Source organism: Anguilla rostrata, chromosome 4 (genome assembly GCF_018555375.3).
Source record: "Anguilla rostrata isolate EN2019 chromosome 4, ASM1855537v3, whole genome shotgun sequence".
In the NCBI taxonomy this organism is placed as follows: domain Eukaryota; kingdom Metazoa; phylum Chordata; class Actinopteri; order Anguilliformes; family Anguillidae; genus Anguilla; species Anguilla rostrata.
In genome coordinates, this window is record NC_057936.1 from 47,331,126 (window position 1) to 47,347,141 (window position 16,016).

At 41.2% G+C, this 16,016-nt stretch overlaps 1 protein-coding gene across 2 annotated transcripts in view; it reads left to right on the forward strand.

Moving 5' to 3' along the window:
- Nucleotides 1–16,016, forward strand: part of LOC135253483 (nephrocystin-3-like) — a 67,833-nt gene that overhangs the window by 27,818 nt on the left and 23,999 nt on the right. For both annotated transcript variants that reach the window (XM_064332817.1, XM_064332816.1), the window contains 9 exons: nucleotides 1,652–1,816; nucleotides 2,278–2,419; nucleotides 2,792–2,913; nucleotides 3,958–4,064; nucleotides 4,899–5,028; nucleotides 7,221–7,298; nucleotides 7,971–8,109; nucleotides 8,635–8,742; nucleotides 11,484–11,582. In XM_064332817.1, coding sequence (XP_064188887.1) covers nucleotides 1,652–1,816; nucleotides 2,278–2,419; nucleotides 2,792–2,913; nucleotides 3,958–4,064; nucleotides 4,899–5,028; nucleotides 7,221–7,298; nucleotides 7,971–8,109; nucleotides 8,635–8,742; nucleotides 11,484–11,582 — 1,090 coding nt within the window. The remainder of the gene's footprint in view (nucleotides 1–1,651; nucleotides 1,817–2,277; nucleotides 2,420–2,791; nucleotides 2,914–3,957; nucleotides 4,065–4,898; nucleotides 5,029–7,220; nucleotides 7,299–7,970; nucleotides 8,110–8,634; nucleotides 8,743–11,483; nucleotides 11,583–16,016) is intronic.

Genomic DNA, 16,016 nt, shown 5'->3' on the forward strand with positions numbered 1-16,016 from the left:
TTTTTGCATTTTAATAAATTATAATACATTCTAAAGGTGCGTAAAACCTAATGGGCATAATGTAACAATAACCAAGTCTTCGTTTATCTTTTCTTTAAGACTAATGTAATTATCTTCAGATAAACTATAAATGTCAGAAGGAATGAAAAATACCCAGATAACTGAAACCATTACTTACAATGAAATTCTTTAAATTCTCAATGTTTCTTAAGTTCAGTAAGCATATATTGGATTTTTGAAAGATAACCTTATAACCCGAGAGCTTACTATAACTATGAATTATTGATTATTGGCTGGAATAGACTTTTCAGGATTTGTCAAAAATTATAATGTATCATCTGCATGAAGTGAAATTTTCTACTCAGTTAACTGTGAATATTATCATTTCACCAGACTAATTGAACCAAAAGTTCGATCACTTATACCTACAAAAGAAGGGATAAGGGACAACCTTGATGAGTGCCTCTCCCTTAATTAATCCTCTTAGACAACACCTTGTTAGTGATTACTCTTGCAATAGGATTGAATGTGAAGCATGAATGCAATTAATATATTGTGGACCCAAAGTAAAATGTTCTTGTGTAGAAAAAACGAAAACTCCAATCCACTCTATCAAACACTTTATCTGCATCTAAAGAAATAATAGCTAATTCTTTGCCACTCCTATCAACATGATCTTTAATGTTAAGCGAACCACGAGCATTGTTCCCTGCCAAAAGGCCTATAACAAAACCAGCCTGATCAGGCTTAATCAATGATGGCACATTTGGGTCCAGTCTTTTCGCCAAAACCTTGGCCAAGATGATATAATCTGTGTTAAATTAAATTAGCCTATACGAAGAACACTCATACTAATCTTTTCCTTTCTTTTTAAGTAGACTAATAGTTGCCTCTTTCATAGATTCATAGTGAATATTAAACTCCAAAAATCATCATTAAATTAATTAATGGCAGGATGAAGCAGCGTTCTTAAATTCTGGCCATAATGTTAAATAATAAATCAACAGGAAAGCCATGTATGCCAGGCTATTTGCCTAGTAGCATTGCCTTAGCTGCCTCAAACACCTCTTCTGCAGAAATAGGTGCATTCGATAGTTCCTGTTCTAAATGACACTTGAGGTAACTGTGCCTAATCTAGAAAAGCTTTAATATCAATATCAGAAGGACAATCTGGGGCCCGATATAAATCTTGATTAAAAAAAGGCAAAAGTTGTGTTAATAATTAGAGGAGCATATGTAATTGATTTATCTGGAGTCTTTATGGCTATAATCTGCTGTTCTGTTTTCTCTTTTTTAGTTGATGAGACGAAAGCTTTCCTATTCTATTGTTAGATTCATAATGCTTTTGACGTAAGAAGAGGAGGATTTTTTTTAGCGTCATTATTATAATCAAGTTCAAGCTTTGCTTTTATCGCAGACAGGGCCTATGTAAAAACTATGTGGGATAAGCCTTATGTACATTTTCAAAATGCTTCAACAGCATTTCTAGGGATGTCTGCTGTTCTGTAGCTTTATTTTTTTTAAATGTTGCATATGAAATAATATACCCTCAGATTAACCCTTTTAAGAGTTGTTTATTGACCCTTTTTCCTCAATACCTGAACTACATGTTCCCCCACACTGATTTTCATATACTCATATATATTTACAGGTGTCAACCTGGACAAGACAATACAAGGCTTCTGCCCATAAAGAAATCCAAGCAATGGATGATCTCTCTGACTGGCTGGTAAAGAACCTGCCGACCAGTGACAGCCAAGTTACCCTCGTGCATGGGGATTTCCGATTGGATAATCTTATTTTCCATCCCACGGAGGTACGGTGTGTAAAGCTGCACAACTTGTTTAGTCAATAACATTGATACGGAACTAAAGTCAGTGATCAAAGCATCTCAATGCATCTTGGGAGGAATAAGAGGAAAGAACAAAACTCATTCTCCCAAGCAGCACTAATGCTGGTAAATGAACAGGACAGCAAAGAGCCCAGAGCAGACCAGATTACAGATCAGTTTCTTTGATATCTTCTGTTTTACTGCACGGAACTACTGATGTTTACTCTAATCATTTTCAGTGCCTGTGTTGCACATCTGGCTCCTGTTTTAGTATGTGAGTGTGTGCACGCCTGTGTGTGCATTTGTGTACATATGCTTGAGTGTACGTATGCAACTGTATGTGTTCATGCATAACCATGTATGTGTGTGTACATATGTGTGTATGCCGGTGTTTGTGTACACGTGTGTGGGTGCGTGTGGGTGTATGTGGCGTACTCTTTGTCCAGGCTCGTGTGCTTGCGGTGCTGGACTGGGAGCTCTCCACCACAGGCCACCCCATAGTGGATCTGGCCTACTTCCTGATGCCGTACTACTGGCCAAGCAGCTTCCACATCCTGGACTCAATGGGGGGAATGAAAGGGCTTGAAGGTGTGCTGCTGCCACTGCTTTTAGATTTCAAATACAAAACCTTATGCCACTGTTTTTTCTGTCCATTAACTTCACTGTTGATGTTTCTGATGCAATACATCACAATCTTATACATTATGCAATAGTGAGGTTCGCATTCAGGACATCTGTGCACATAGACCAACATTGCTCCAATATGATTTATGCCTTATTGTGGTTAATACAGCTGCTCAGTTTTTACGTCCTGTGGTCTGTCATTTTATCATTGGTTAACTTTTCATTCCACTTACACGCATGTGTTAAGACTTTGAAAATTGAATGGATACTCTCAATCCCCCAGAATATGATTCTGTTGGCTCTGTGGGTGTCAGTGTTGGCTGTCTCTGTTGACAGGCGTTCCGGCACCCGAAGACCTCATCACCACGTACTGCCGCTGTCGACAGATCCCTGCTTCTCTGCCTGAGTGGAATTTCTTCCTCGCCCTTTCAGTATTCAAAATGGCCGCCATCGCTCAGGTGCTCTGAGGTCACGCAGATAGGATTGCGAGCTGCATATATTAAACAGAGAATGTGGAAGCTGTTTCTTCTCCCTTCAGCTGCGTACTGGTTGTAGAGAAGTTGCAGAATCAAGCATTTTATGAGAAAATGAAGTGGCACTTATAAGGCCTGCAGTCGCCTCTCTGGCATAAGGGGCATTTAGGGAGCTGGCGATGAGATGGGTTGAGGCAAACTGGTTTAACGGCAAACAAACAAACTTTAATCCGTGCCAGTTTGTCAACGGATGTATCCCAGCTTGCCAAGTCTTTGTAGCTGTCAACTAATGCTAATGCTGCTGCAAATGAGTACGAACTGTTCTGCATACACAAAACACATCCCAGCTTCGAAAACCTCTTAATGGAGAATAACACTACATGTGCGCAGTCCTGCAGATTATTATTTTATTGACTGCACATGGAAACATTAACTGAAGAAGCGCTTTCAGGTTAGCTCCGAAAAGCTGGTAGTTGGAACCTTTGCCAGAGACCCCCCCCCCCCACCACCACCCCCCCCCCCAAGGCCCAGGAGAATGTGATGGGCATATTCTTTCCCTTTCCCTTTCAGAGGCCCTTACTGATGAGGCTACAAAGAATCCGGGGGCTCGATGAAAAAGCGCTCATTGGAGTGGAAGTGCACAGAAGGAGAAACAGAGGAGCTGGAGAGTGATAGAAGCTGCTGATGACTGCGCTGCGAATGCAGCGTTTATCGGTGTTATTACTGCAGAGATTTTTGCTGGCTGCTCAGTTGAGCGACTCAGGCCCTTCATCAAAGCAGCTCATGTGTGCAAAGGGGCCTTATATCCTAGGGGAACACATCTCCTCTGCTCCATTATGCACAGAACACAAGAGAAAAAGAGACAAGTCACCATTTTCAGAAATATACATATTCAGAAATTGTCCAAATTTATAAGTATAACCTATTTAGTATGTAGTTTTGTCTTTGCGATGTAAAAATGCAGTATATGTTGTAACTGAAATCATTTTGTAAAGGTTTTCGTTGTCTGCCTGTGTCCTGTGACTGCAGGGGGTCTACGCTCGCCATCTCCTGGGAAACGCCAGCTCTCCTGATGCTGCTTGCATTGGCCAGAGTGTGGAGCCCTTAGCACAGACAGGACTGAACGTCGCTCAGAGGTCTGTGCCAAAGTCATTACTGTGCGCCAACCCATAGGCCCTCATTAAAGATTACTACTGGGGCACAATTTATTAGAGCTCACTTTGCAAGATAAAGAAGTACAAAACACACACTTTACAGCACCACCTAGTTTAATCTTTCTCAAACACACACCCACACCCACACACATGCAGAAATTGTTCAAAATAACCTTGGAATGCAGAAGATGGATAACTCCTTCCAGCTTTCACACATGTATTTCTCATGCACGCGCACACACACACACACACACACACACACACAGACTGACAGACAAATATGCAAAAACACATACGCACAAACAAACACAAACGCACGCATGCACGCACACAAATACACGCACACACAAACACAGAAACACACACATTATCTGAACTTCTGCATCTCGGATATATTCCTTTCTGACTTATGATCAACAGTTGCACTCAAACCTCAATTCTAATGAATTTTCATTTATACATAATTAAAAGAAAACAATCAATTAAACCACCTGGATTCATTTATCTTTCTACAATTGTATTATATACATCACATCAGATGGTTCAGTGACTTTAGATTATTGTACTAGAGTGATTTGTTGTAATAGTATTTTATTAAGTAATGTTAATTGTTTGATAACTTAGTTGCTTTTATTTGTTGCTTCGAGGGCCATTTAATTTATATAACGATCACTTTGCTGCATCCATGCAATCTATTTTCAGTATTTTTAAAGATGCGGTTCAAGCTCAAGTGGTCCCTGCAGTTATTTTGGCATTTATTAAAGAGTGGTTTTTTTTTTCTCAGAAAGCCTGCTATGTCCATCTGTCCTTGTGCAGGGCACGTCCCCGTGGCAGCGAGGCACTCCCGTCAGACGAGTCACATCTCTTTCCCCAGAGCAGAAAGGGCCAGCTGGTGCTCGGCCAGGTCCGGGACTTTATGAGCGCACACGTGCTTCCTGCCCAGCAGGTCAGTGCCGAGGCCCGGGAGCGGCGGCCTCTTCCCCGCCAGACGCTGCTTTACAGTCAGGCTAGGCGAGGACGAGCCGGAGAAGGATGCGGCACGTCTGTGCTTTTTTTGTTTTTTTTGTTTTCATTTTGCGGCAAAAGTCCACTCGTTTTATCATAGGGAAGTTTACGTTCCGTTTTATTTATGGCGGTGTTCCTGTCTCCGTACCCACGCGCTGTCAGTGAGCGCTCGCGTCTGGAATAGTGCGCTTTTAACAGCGTGGGATGCGGTGCGTGGGGTTAAGGAGGGGACGCGCGCATTTCCTCTGGGACGTGAGGTAATGTGCGGTTTGTTTCCAAGAATTCGTCTTTTGTGACGTAGTTCCATTCATCCTGCCGTTCTGCGTAAACAGCTCATCCGGATGAGACAAACGCACGTCTCTTGAAAGGGAAGGAAGTTTGTGACTGGATACACTGTTGACCCCTCAAAATAAGCATATCGGGAATGAGCTGCTCTGCAAGCAGACAGGAGGCAGACCATGGCTCCCCGCAGCAGCCCTGGCAGGGCAGCAGGTAGACCTCATGAAGATGTGTGTGATTGGTTAAAAACAGCTGCTCGGCATATGATGTCGGGGAGACAAGGCTGTCTGTGTTTTCGTAGCTGCCATTCATTCCTTCTAACAGAGAGGATTGCTGAGAGGCACCCAGACCTAATGAAATAAGCATTCTGCCTTGCCTCATTGTTGGCCATGCCAGAAATGAGAGGAGGCATAACAGAAAGGATCGTCCAAAATCCCGTTTGGGCTCAAGGGTCCATTCGAGAGTTTTATGTTTGCACCAGTGTTTGTATCTGTGAGTCTATTCACGTATCTAGCAATTTCTCTATTTGTTTGTCTTCATATATAAGACAGGTACCTAGAGTGTAGTCTGTATTTGGACAGTGACACTATTTTTGTTTTGTTTTAGCTCTGTACTCCACCGCATTGGATTAGAAATGAAATTATATACTGTATGAAAATGGGGTTAAAGTGCAGACTGTTATATTTCATTTGAGGGCATGTACATCCATGTCATACATAGTTCCCTCATTTTAGGGGAGTAATTGGACAATTCACTGCTCAGCTTGTTTCTTGTCCAGCTGTGTTTTCTTGCATCATTTCTTCACACCCTAAAATGGGTGCACAAAAAGGGCTGCAGTTCTGATCAGCCGATATGGATGTAAATACAAATTAAAGCTGACAGTCTGCACTTTTACTTCATTTTTCACTTCACAACTCTAATGTGCTGGAGTACAGAGCCAAAACAACAACAAAAAAATGTGTCACTGTTCAAATACTTACAGGCAAATGAGATGATGTACTTGCCATTAGATTGTGTTTCTCCTTTTTTTATAGTGAAGTTTAGGTGAGAAAATTTTTTATAACACTGTAAAATTTCAGTAGCTTTTATGTCAGTCAGCATGATGCAACATTTATTTCTCTTTATTTTCCTCAAACAGCTGGGAACAGCACGTTCTCAAAATTAAAGCTAAGAGCAGGCAGGCAGGCAAGCGACACTTACAGCTTCATTTATGCTACTGCGTCTGCTGCCGCTATCGTTTGTTCCCCTTCTTCAGCTACTGGTATATAATACTGCTACCTCCTCAACTGCTTTTACTGCCACTGCTGCAGTTTCAACTTCATGTCTGCTGCAGAATTGCCATTTGTTGTTCTAATAAACTAGTTTCTTTAAAACAAAAAACGCCATGGTTCCTCATGGCGTCTTGTTCTTTACTATTTTTAAAGGAAGCATTCTGTAGAAGGGTACTTGAAGGTCTGTTTAAGATCCTTGATAATGCCCCTAAATCCATCAGGAAGTTTGACGCATAACGTGCCCCATAAGGAGGGGGAAAAAAAGATGCACACATGAAAGCATGCTTCCACGCACACATGCTCGCATGCACGCTCGCTCACTCACACGCATGCTGCAGACAGACACTGGTGCGGTATCGTTTTCCTAGTGCAAATGCATATGTTGCAGGCCTATATGAAAGTAGGCCTCTGTAATGAAAGTGCCCTCAAGTATTCGATTTGATTTGCTTCTTGTGTGGGCCGTGGTATTTTGAACTCGATCGCTGTGAGCTGTGCTGTTTGTCGCTTTGGTCTGTGCTTAAGGGGGCGGGCACAGATGAATGTAATGTTTGAGGGGCTGATGTGGCCTCTTTCTCTCTTTCAGGAAGTAGCAGAGTACTATGGGAAAAACGCGCATTCGCCCCTGAGGTGGAGCACGCCTCCAGTTATTCAGGACCTGAAGGTGAGGTGCTGCACAAATCACATCTTGTTCGTGGGCCATATTTTGCATCCTCAGATGGGGCTGTTTTGAGTAAAACTGTGTAACTTAAGGCTTAAGTGCTTAAGCACCACAGCATTTTGTTTATGCAGTTAGAAACTGGATTTGATCTGTTGTAACCAAGCTTACAGTCCAAGAACAAAGATCTAGTCAACATTGGTGTGGTCTCTGCTATCTTGAATCATTTAGACTCTTCTTTTTTATTCCTCACAAGAGTGTCCTGTACTTACATGAGGTGTCTGGAAATCTGAGACAAATTAAGCCAAGACATGGGTCTGTATATTGAGAAAGCCGTGACTGCCCTGAGGACACGTTGTTCTTCACAAAAACAGTGCAAATACTTTTATTTTGTACTGTAAACACTTCATGGCAAGACCCTGTGCTGTGTCTTGTTATGAAGCCATTTTTATAAGACTTGGTTTATTTTTTTAATGAATTAGCCATGGATAAAGCAGATTTTCACGCCACCAGGAAGCAGATGTTTGTAATTGATGCTTGAGTAGAGAGAGAAGCAGCAGAACTTGTTTTTTTTGTCCATACTGCGCCCTGTAGAGAAGGCATAAAAATTCAGCCCACTCTTGGTCATTAAGTGCTTTTATAATGACAGTCAGCTAAGCCTCAGCATGTGTCTAACAGAAAAAGGCCAAAGCCGCGGGGCTGTGGAACCTCTTCCTACCCTCTGTCAGTGGCCTCAGTCAGCTTGACTATGCCCACATCGCCGAAGAGACCGGGAAGTGCTTCTTTGCCCCTGAGATCTTCAATTGTCAAGCTCCTGGTAAGGAAAGTGGGGTGTCTCCTCTGGAACTCATTTCCCCATGATGCATCACACAGCCTTCATTACAATTGGTTGTTTTTCTTCTTAGGCTTCAGGACCTCCTACTGCACGTATCCACACCAAACATTTACTACTGGAATGGGATAACAGCATTAATCTTAACTGCTAATCACACATTTTAGACCTGGAAACAACAGCCAATTCATAACTTTCTGGATGTTTCCGGAGGTTCTGCTGATCCCACGAGGAAACGCACTCTTAAACGTCTTTGTTCATGAATGTGTTTTTATAGTTCCATGTGTTCTGTGTAGCAAAGCCAGTGCTGTGAATTGGATAGCAAAGCTTCAATATGGCAGATAGTGGAGTCTGAGGGTAAAATCTCAGCGTGACTGGAAGCCGCTTTTAAGAAGAAGCTTAGAACAGAAGCCCAGTGGCAGGGCCGATGATATAAAGCCGAGGCAAGTATAGTTGCAGGTATCCATGTCCTCGAGTGCCCTCAGCTCTGACCCCGCTGTGTTTCTGCAGACACTGGGAACATGGAGGTGCTCCACATGTATGGCACTGAGGAGCAGAAGAAGAAGTGGCTGGAGCCTCTGCTCCAAGGGGAGATCCGATCCTGCTTCTGCATGACTGGTGAGAGGGGTGTCTGTGCTGCTCTTCTGTGTGACTGTCTGTGTGGCTTTTCTGTGTGACTGTCTGTGCTGCTCTTCTGTGTGACTGTCTGTGTGACTTTTCTGTGTGACTGTCTGTGTGGCTTTTCTGTGTGTGTTGTTAGAGGGGTGTCTGTGCTGCTTTTCTGTGTGACTGTCTGTGCTGCTTTTATGTGTGTCTGGTGAGAGGAGTGTCTGTACTGCTCTTCTGTGTGACTGTCTGTGCTGTTTTTCTGTGTGTCTGGTGAGAGGAGTGTCTGTACTGCTCTTCTGTGTGACTGTCTGTGCTGTTTTTCTGTGTGTCTGGTGAGAGGGGCATCTGTGCTTCTTTTCTGCTTGACTGTCTGTGCTGCTTTTCTGTGTGTCTGCTCAGAGGGATGTCTGTGCTGCTTTTCTGTGTCTGCACAGAGGGATGTCTGTGCTGCTTTTCTGTGTCTGCTCAGAGGGATGTCTGTGCTACTTTTCTGTGTGTCTTCTCAGAGAGATGTCTGTGCTGCTTTTCTGTGTGACTGGTGAGAGGGGCGTCAGTGCTGCAGTGTATGCCCAGTAAGATTGGATTTCTTTAGCAAATTATCCTTGCAAGCTGGAGGCAGATTCTCATTTTTGCACACAAAACCAGAATAAATTAAAAATCATTTTTGAAACATTTGCTTTTCCCTTTATTCCCTGTTGACTATTGTGAAACCAGTAGCCTATTCTTATGCTCCTAGCTGAACTTATTCCTGTACCTTTAGCATATTTGGCCTGTCTTGTGAATGGTTCAAAAGTCTAGCTGACTTCGACTGGGCTTAAAACCAGATGAAGCAAGTTGAAGTACTGTGCAATCACTTACAGGACATGTCATGATTTGGTTTTCAGTGTGCTGTTTTAATAGGCATTGAAAATTGGTTGGTATAAAAGGAAATGTCAAATCAAGGTATTTCAACAGTTAATAACCAAGTTGTGTTACATATTAAAGAAATCATTAAGTGAAATTTGTTTTGTGTAAAAAGAATTATATACTTTGACAATAAAACAACTTTTCTGAGGATCAAAGATTTTCCACAGGAAATAGCATATTCTCTGATGGCTTTCTTAGCATGTTGCAAGCATCTGTCCAGCACTAGTAACTGAAGGGAGCTTTTGAAGGCCAGGTTTGTGTTCATAATGTCACTCTTGTTTAGCATGCCCGTGATGACTTCCCTTTCCTTGCTGCGAATAGCTTCCTAAGGGGGACCAGGATTGGATATTTATAACCACATCAAAAAAAGATACTGCGCATCAAAAGAAAATCCGCAAAAAAATCAAGGGGGAAATACAAAGAGGAATTGTTTGAGGAATACCAAAAATTAGCCATTTGTTCACAGTGGAGAGAAATTGTCTTTTGTCAGCGAGGTTTGTTGGAGAGGGGTCAAAGTAACTAAAGAATACAGCTGGTGTTTGATTGCCCAAGGGCGTTCTTATAGCGCAGTGGTCCGTGGAAGTTGTCGCAGCATTCCTGTGGGACTGCGTTCTGTTGTGTTTATTGTTTAATGGTGCTTTGAAGGGGCTTTGGCTGCTCGGTTTTAATTTCTAAATGGACACTGCACTCTCCCCAGCTGATTATAGCTTGTCACGGTATGTGAGCGCTCACACGTAGGAAAATGAAAAATGTCAATCCAAACGTGTTCCCCTGGATGATTTCGGTGCTGTTCCGTGTTGTTGTCTGTCGTCATTATTCTGGAGCGCTGTCCTTTGGTGAATAAATCTATTGGCAGTGCCATTGTGCTCGCTGTTGTGTAGCCTTTCTCATTTTAAGATGCAGTCTAAAACAATTCCAATGACCTTTAAATGGAATGAGTAATGTCTCCAAATGTTCAGAGCAGTGAGCCAAGTTGGTTGATGGTGTATGTGTGTGTGTGTATATATATATATATATATATATATATATATATATATATAGTGTGTCTGTTGTTGGCCAGAGGACATTCTCTCCTTTGAATAACCAGACACGACAAGGTATAGCATATAAGAAATAGGATTTATTTCAGCAGAAAGAGTCCGCTGCCTGCACACAACAAGGTGGATAAGGACGAACTGAAGAAAGTAGGAGTGGTCCCTACTTTATAAGCAAAAACTGTTTTAACAATAACATGCATATTTGTAGGCCTATATGTGATTGGTACATGGTTAATACATAAGCATATAGTAAAATTTAACTAAGGAAATGGTTGGCTGTGTCTATTCATAAAGCATGCAATGCTAAATAAGCACCTGATGACCGCTTAGTCTAAAGGCTTTAAATCAGAAATAATTGTTTAGTCTTTAATTCATCAGTTGCTTTCAGAGTCCTGGGCAGCATGGCGTCATAGCCAGTTCATCCCTGGCAGGATGGCGGGGGAGGATAAGGAGGAATCTCACCAGTTTGGAATTCTAGAAATGCATATGAGACAAAGAGAAAGCAAACACACACACATAGACACACGTATATGCTATATTTCTAACTTTTTGTTGTCCTTAGGAGGTTCGGTGCCTGGAGACGGAGGGGCCCTGCTGCAAGGCCTAGGAATTTAGTGTTGCACAGAATTCTAGTCTATGAGAGAGAAAACTCTCCTCCCTTCTGTGTGTATATATGCTTTGCTTGTGTGTGTGTGTGTGTGTGTGTGTGCATGCACTTGTGTGTGTTTGTGTGTGTATATATGTGTGTGTGTGTGTGTGTGTAATTTGCCTTTACTCTTGTAGCAATGACGTACACTTTGTTCACAGAGCCAGATGTAGCTTCCAGCGATGCCACCAACATGCAGTGCACCCTTCAGAAGGAAGGAGGCCATTATGCCATTAACGGGAAGAAATGGTGGAGCAGTGGTAAGTCTCTCACACGCTGTACAGTCTGCTGAGTTACCAATCACAGATTTTACCCACTGAGTCACAGATTTAGTGGATTGTACTGTATTCAGCATCACTGATGTTGCTGTATAAAATCATCATAAAACCATGAGAAAGCAATCAGGTTTCTAAATAATGAATAGATAGCGCTCACAGTTAAGAATTTGTTTCTTATGGGTTATTTGGATCCACATCTGCTTGCTTGCCTCCTTCAGCATGTGAAATCATTGTTGCTTTCTCTCGAGGATTCAGCTTTCTTGTAAAAATTCCTAGTTGCCAGTGCTATTTTACAAACCCTAGCAACGTGAGGTGTCCTATCATGTGTATTATTACCTGTGAAACGGTAGAAATGTAGGTGTCAGTGCTGGAAACGCTGGAATGCTCTGTCATCAGTTCAACTATAGACCTTTAACCCTTTTTATCACAGCGAATCCTCACAGTTTAGAATGTTGGTTTCTGTTTTTTTTTACTGAACTGAAAATACAGTTTTTTTGGTGCTGGGAATAAATCTCCCTTTGTGCCTCGGTCTACCATCAGCACTGCATTCACCCATTCAAATGTAGAGTAGAGTAGTGGTTTCTGACCCTGTTCCTGGAGAGCGAGCGCCCTCTAGGTTTTCTCATCAAGCCCAACAAAGTACAACCCATTCAACAGATAGAGATCCTGTTCATCTGCTGATTAGTGGAGTCAGGTGTGCCCAATTAGTAACACATTTCTTATGAATGGCAAGCATCTTGTGTGTTGATACCAGTGGACTACATGAAAATGGTAACATTCTATGTGTTATTATCAAGGGCACAAGAAAGTAAAATATTTGGACATACTGAGTACTGAGTACTCAGAGTCTGTTTTCCACGCTCTCTGCAAGCGTTAGTTGATTAATATTTTAAAATTTCCACGGCTGTATTTAAAAAAAAAAAATTAAAATCTTGTGTTGTCAGTCGGTGTCATGTGGTTCCAGCTCATATCAGCTTGTATGAACATTTCCTTATGGTGTTCTGCAGTTGCCTTCAAGAGTAAAGGTTTATCAGAGCCATTATTGGGCAAAGGATGCCTCCTGTCATTTTATTGTAAGGAGAGGAGAGAAATATCATTAAAAGTCCCTTCACTGTGGCTGGAAGGGAAAGGACAGCCAGTGCCCAGTCACAAAGGCCCAGCTGCCTTCACCCTGAATGCTGTTTTCTGCATTTCAAATGGCTCACACTGACAACACAGGATAAATCTCGATGACTTGTTTGTGGAAGACAAAGAGAGACAAGGCAGTGGCTTGCTTTCTTCTTTTTGTTGTCCTTAACAATGCTGTGGGCCATAATGTGTGTGAAGGAATTGATTATAACTTTTGGATTCATTTTGTATCTTTGTGTTATGCATTCATCTGTGTGTCTCAGCTTTGTGGTAAATTTGATTGGGCGGGGGTGGGGGGGTGGGGGGGGGACATTGGCTGGACATACATGTGTAAATGGGCTCAGTAAGAATTACTCTGATGTCCAGACTGACCTTTCAACATACCCTGATCTAACAAGTGAAGAACAAAACTATAAACAAAAACAAACCCACATGTTTTGGCAAAACCTCTGCCTTTGAACTGACGAAGTGATGCAATATATGAACTCTGTTAAAGGAAAGACTGGAAAGACTGGAACTGCATTTTTAGTTGTGGTGTGGTCATCTGGAAAATGAGATATGTATATTTTTAATGTAAATGTATATTTTTTTTCGCTCTTTTTTTAGAAGCAGAATGTCCTCACATTAGATTCACAGTTTAGCGGCATTGCATGGTCTTCTGTGTTCATACCTGAAGTACATCAGTCTCTAACTGCTACTCATTTTAAAGTTATATTTACCATAACAGAGTGCTAAGTGTGCAGGCACAGGCTTGTGTTCATCCCAAAGCTGCTGATGCATCTGTGCAGGTGTGTCAGCCGTGTCGCTGCTCTGCTGTTAAATGCAGTTGCAGATAAATAAACCAACAGTGACTAGGAACACAAATCATAGTTAATTCTGGATCATTTAATTGACATACGTGCTAATGCGCCAAGATAATTACCATGTCTATGGTAACTCTAGTTGAAAACAATCATTGAATAATGATTTAATTAAAATGGGTTTGAACACATGGTTTGAGTCAACATTTGGAGCCTTCCGCTGCGTACGTGACCCCCCTCTGGAGAAGGCTGGAGTGCCGAAACACAGCCAGTATAAATTTAAAGACCCGACTGCGAGTGCTGTCCTTCTCAGTGGAATGTGCATTTATTAAACTAAGAGTCCAGCGCGCCCTGCAACTATGTTAGATAATTAGAATTGAGGACATTTGAACTTTCATATTGAGTCTCAACATCTAGCATATTTAAGCAAGCCGATCTTAGACGAAGTTAAAAGCATGTTGCAAAGAGAAGATGGGGTAAGAAACGCCTATTTTTCTGAAGTATAAATAATAATAATAATAATAATAATAATAATAATAATACTATTAATAGTTTTTATATTTATGTGTAGGCCTGCTCATCGCCACTCATGAACAAAATTTGGCCTCAGAAATTATAAACCCTCTGTTATAGTACATGCTTGTGCATTGTCAGCCATTACTGTGGCTAGCATTGTAGTTGTTGTAGTAATACCAGTAGTATTAGTATTATTGTTGTTAGTAGTATGTTAGTGGTAGTCATGGTAGTTTTATGCTACTTGTACATTTCTGTTTCATTGTGATATTATGGAATGTAAAAGGAATACTACCATTTCTCAGTGACCCGGTGGGATTTATCACCTTTGAATGCATTATTTAGGCTGGTTTCCAGAACTTGGATTCTGGTTTTTTAGCTAGTAAAAATGCCTTCAAGTATAAACATTCTCATCCAGAGAAAAGTTATTCCATGAGGGAGAAGCGTGGTTACTCAGTCCAATACAATCAGTGCTAAATTTACAGTGCTTCTATAATGTCTGTAATAAGCAGTGGTTCTTTTAATCTCTGGAAAAGCCCATAATAAAACAGAACGAATGATTTCACCATGTTTGCATATATAGGCATGATGGGGTGAAGCCCAGTGTAAGCAAATGGTAAAGATCCTGTAAATATGTGACTGTTCCACATTACAAGTACACATGGAATGAAAAGAGCTTCTCCAACACTAGATTTGATACATATGTGCACAAGCGTACATTTGTATTGATTGTTATGCAAAGCTCAGAATTTGGTTTACATTAAAGCCAAGTATCATTTTCTTTTAGTTTCTGTTTCAAAGGTTTAGTTGAAATGGACTATTTGAGAGGGTAGTATGATTCAGAATAAGCGTATTAGCTGAATCTTTGCCTTCATGTTACCTCTTGTGGTTTTGCTCACCTGTTTGTTTCTGCGTTTGTTTCATTTTGAATTTGGCACTTTTGACACACACTGCAAATGTTCTCTTCAAAGAAAGCTATTTGGCTAAAGGGCTTTCCTCTTAGAACTGAGGCAATAATACAATTGATAATCATAAGCTTTCAGAAAAAAGAACAGAATGCCCCAGGAATTAAGCCCGGAGATAACATACTGGTATATCTACTTACAGTACTAACCCACACCTACATGGCCCTATATTTTCTTGTAAAATTGTGTGTGTGTGTATGTTTGTGTTTGTGTGTGTGTGCGTGTATGTGCGTGCGTGCGTGCGTGTGCGTGTGTTTATACCTGTATTTACTGTAAAAGGCGATAACCATCGTCTCTCTTAGAACCTTCCAGATGGTCTCCCTCCCTGGAACTCATTGTGCCTTGAGACTCTCCTGAATTAAACATTCCCAACAGAAGGACCATGACATTCTCATTTGTACTTTATCTGCACAGATCACGCTGCAACTGCATAAGCTTATATGTCTCCCAAACTGGCTATTTTTTATGCGTGTAGTCATGTATGATGACACATTTATATCACAGATTTACACGGCTCTGGACCTCACAGATTTATGTTAGCTAGTATGTTCCTTGTCTAGTGGTGTAACTTTTGATGTTTTCAGTCACTGAACAAATGGCTTGCAAATAAATGTGCTGCTCGTTAGGGAGTCTATGACTTTTATCTTTCATCATAGTCCCCCAGCCTTATGGTTATGATAAATGACTTGTTGTACTTTTATAATCTATAATATTTATGTGGCTGTATAGAAATCTTCCAGAGAACAGAGCCCACAACATGCTAATAAGTTTTTTGTACATGGATGCTTATGAACTGTACACAATGTGACTTGAGACTCAAGAAATTCAAGATTCAAGAAAAAAAAATGGTATTTATGCTCATTAAATTGTAGACTGCTCTTGATTATCTGATTACAGCTGATAACCCAATAAATTCAGGCTCCCCTCTTTTGCAAAATGTATATGCTAAATGTTTTGCAGTAATCTCTGTTGCCTTTTAAATTTGAAAAGCAATTAAGATTTTTCCACTG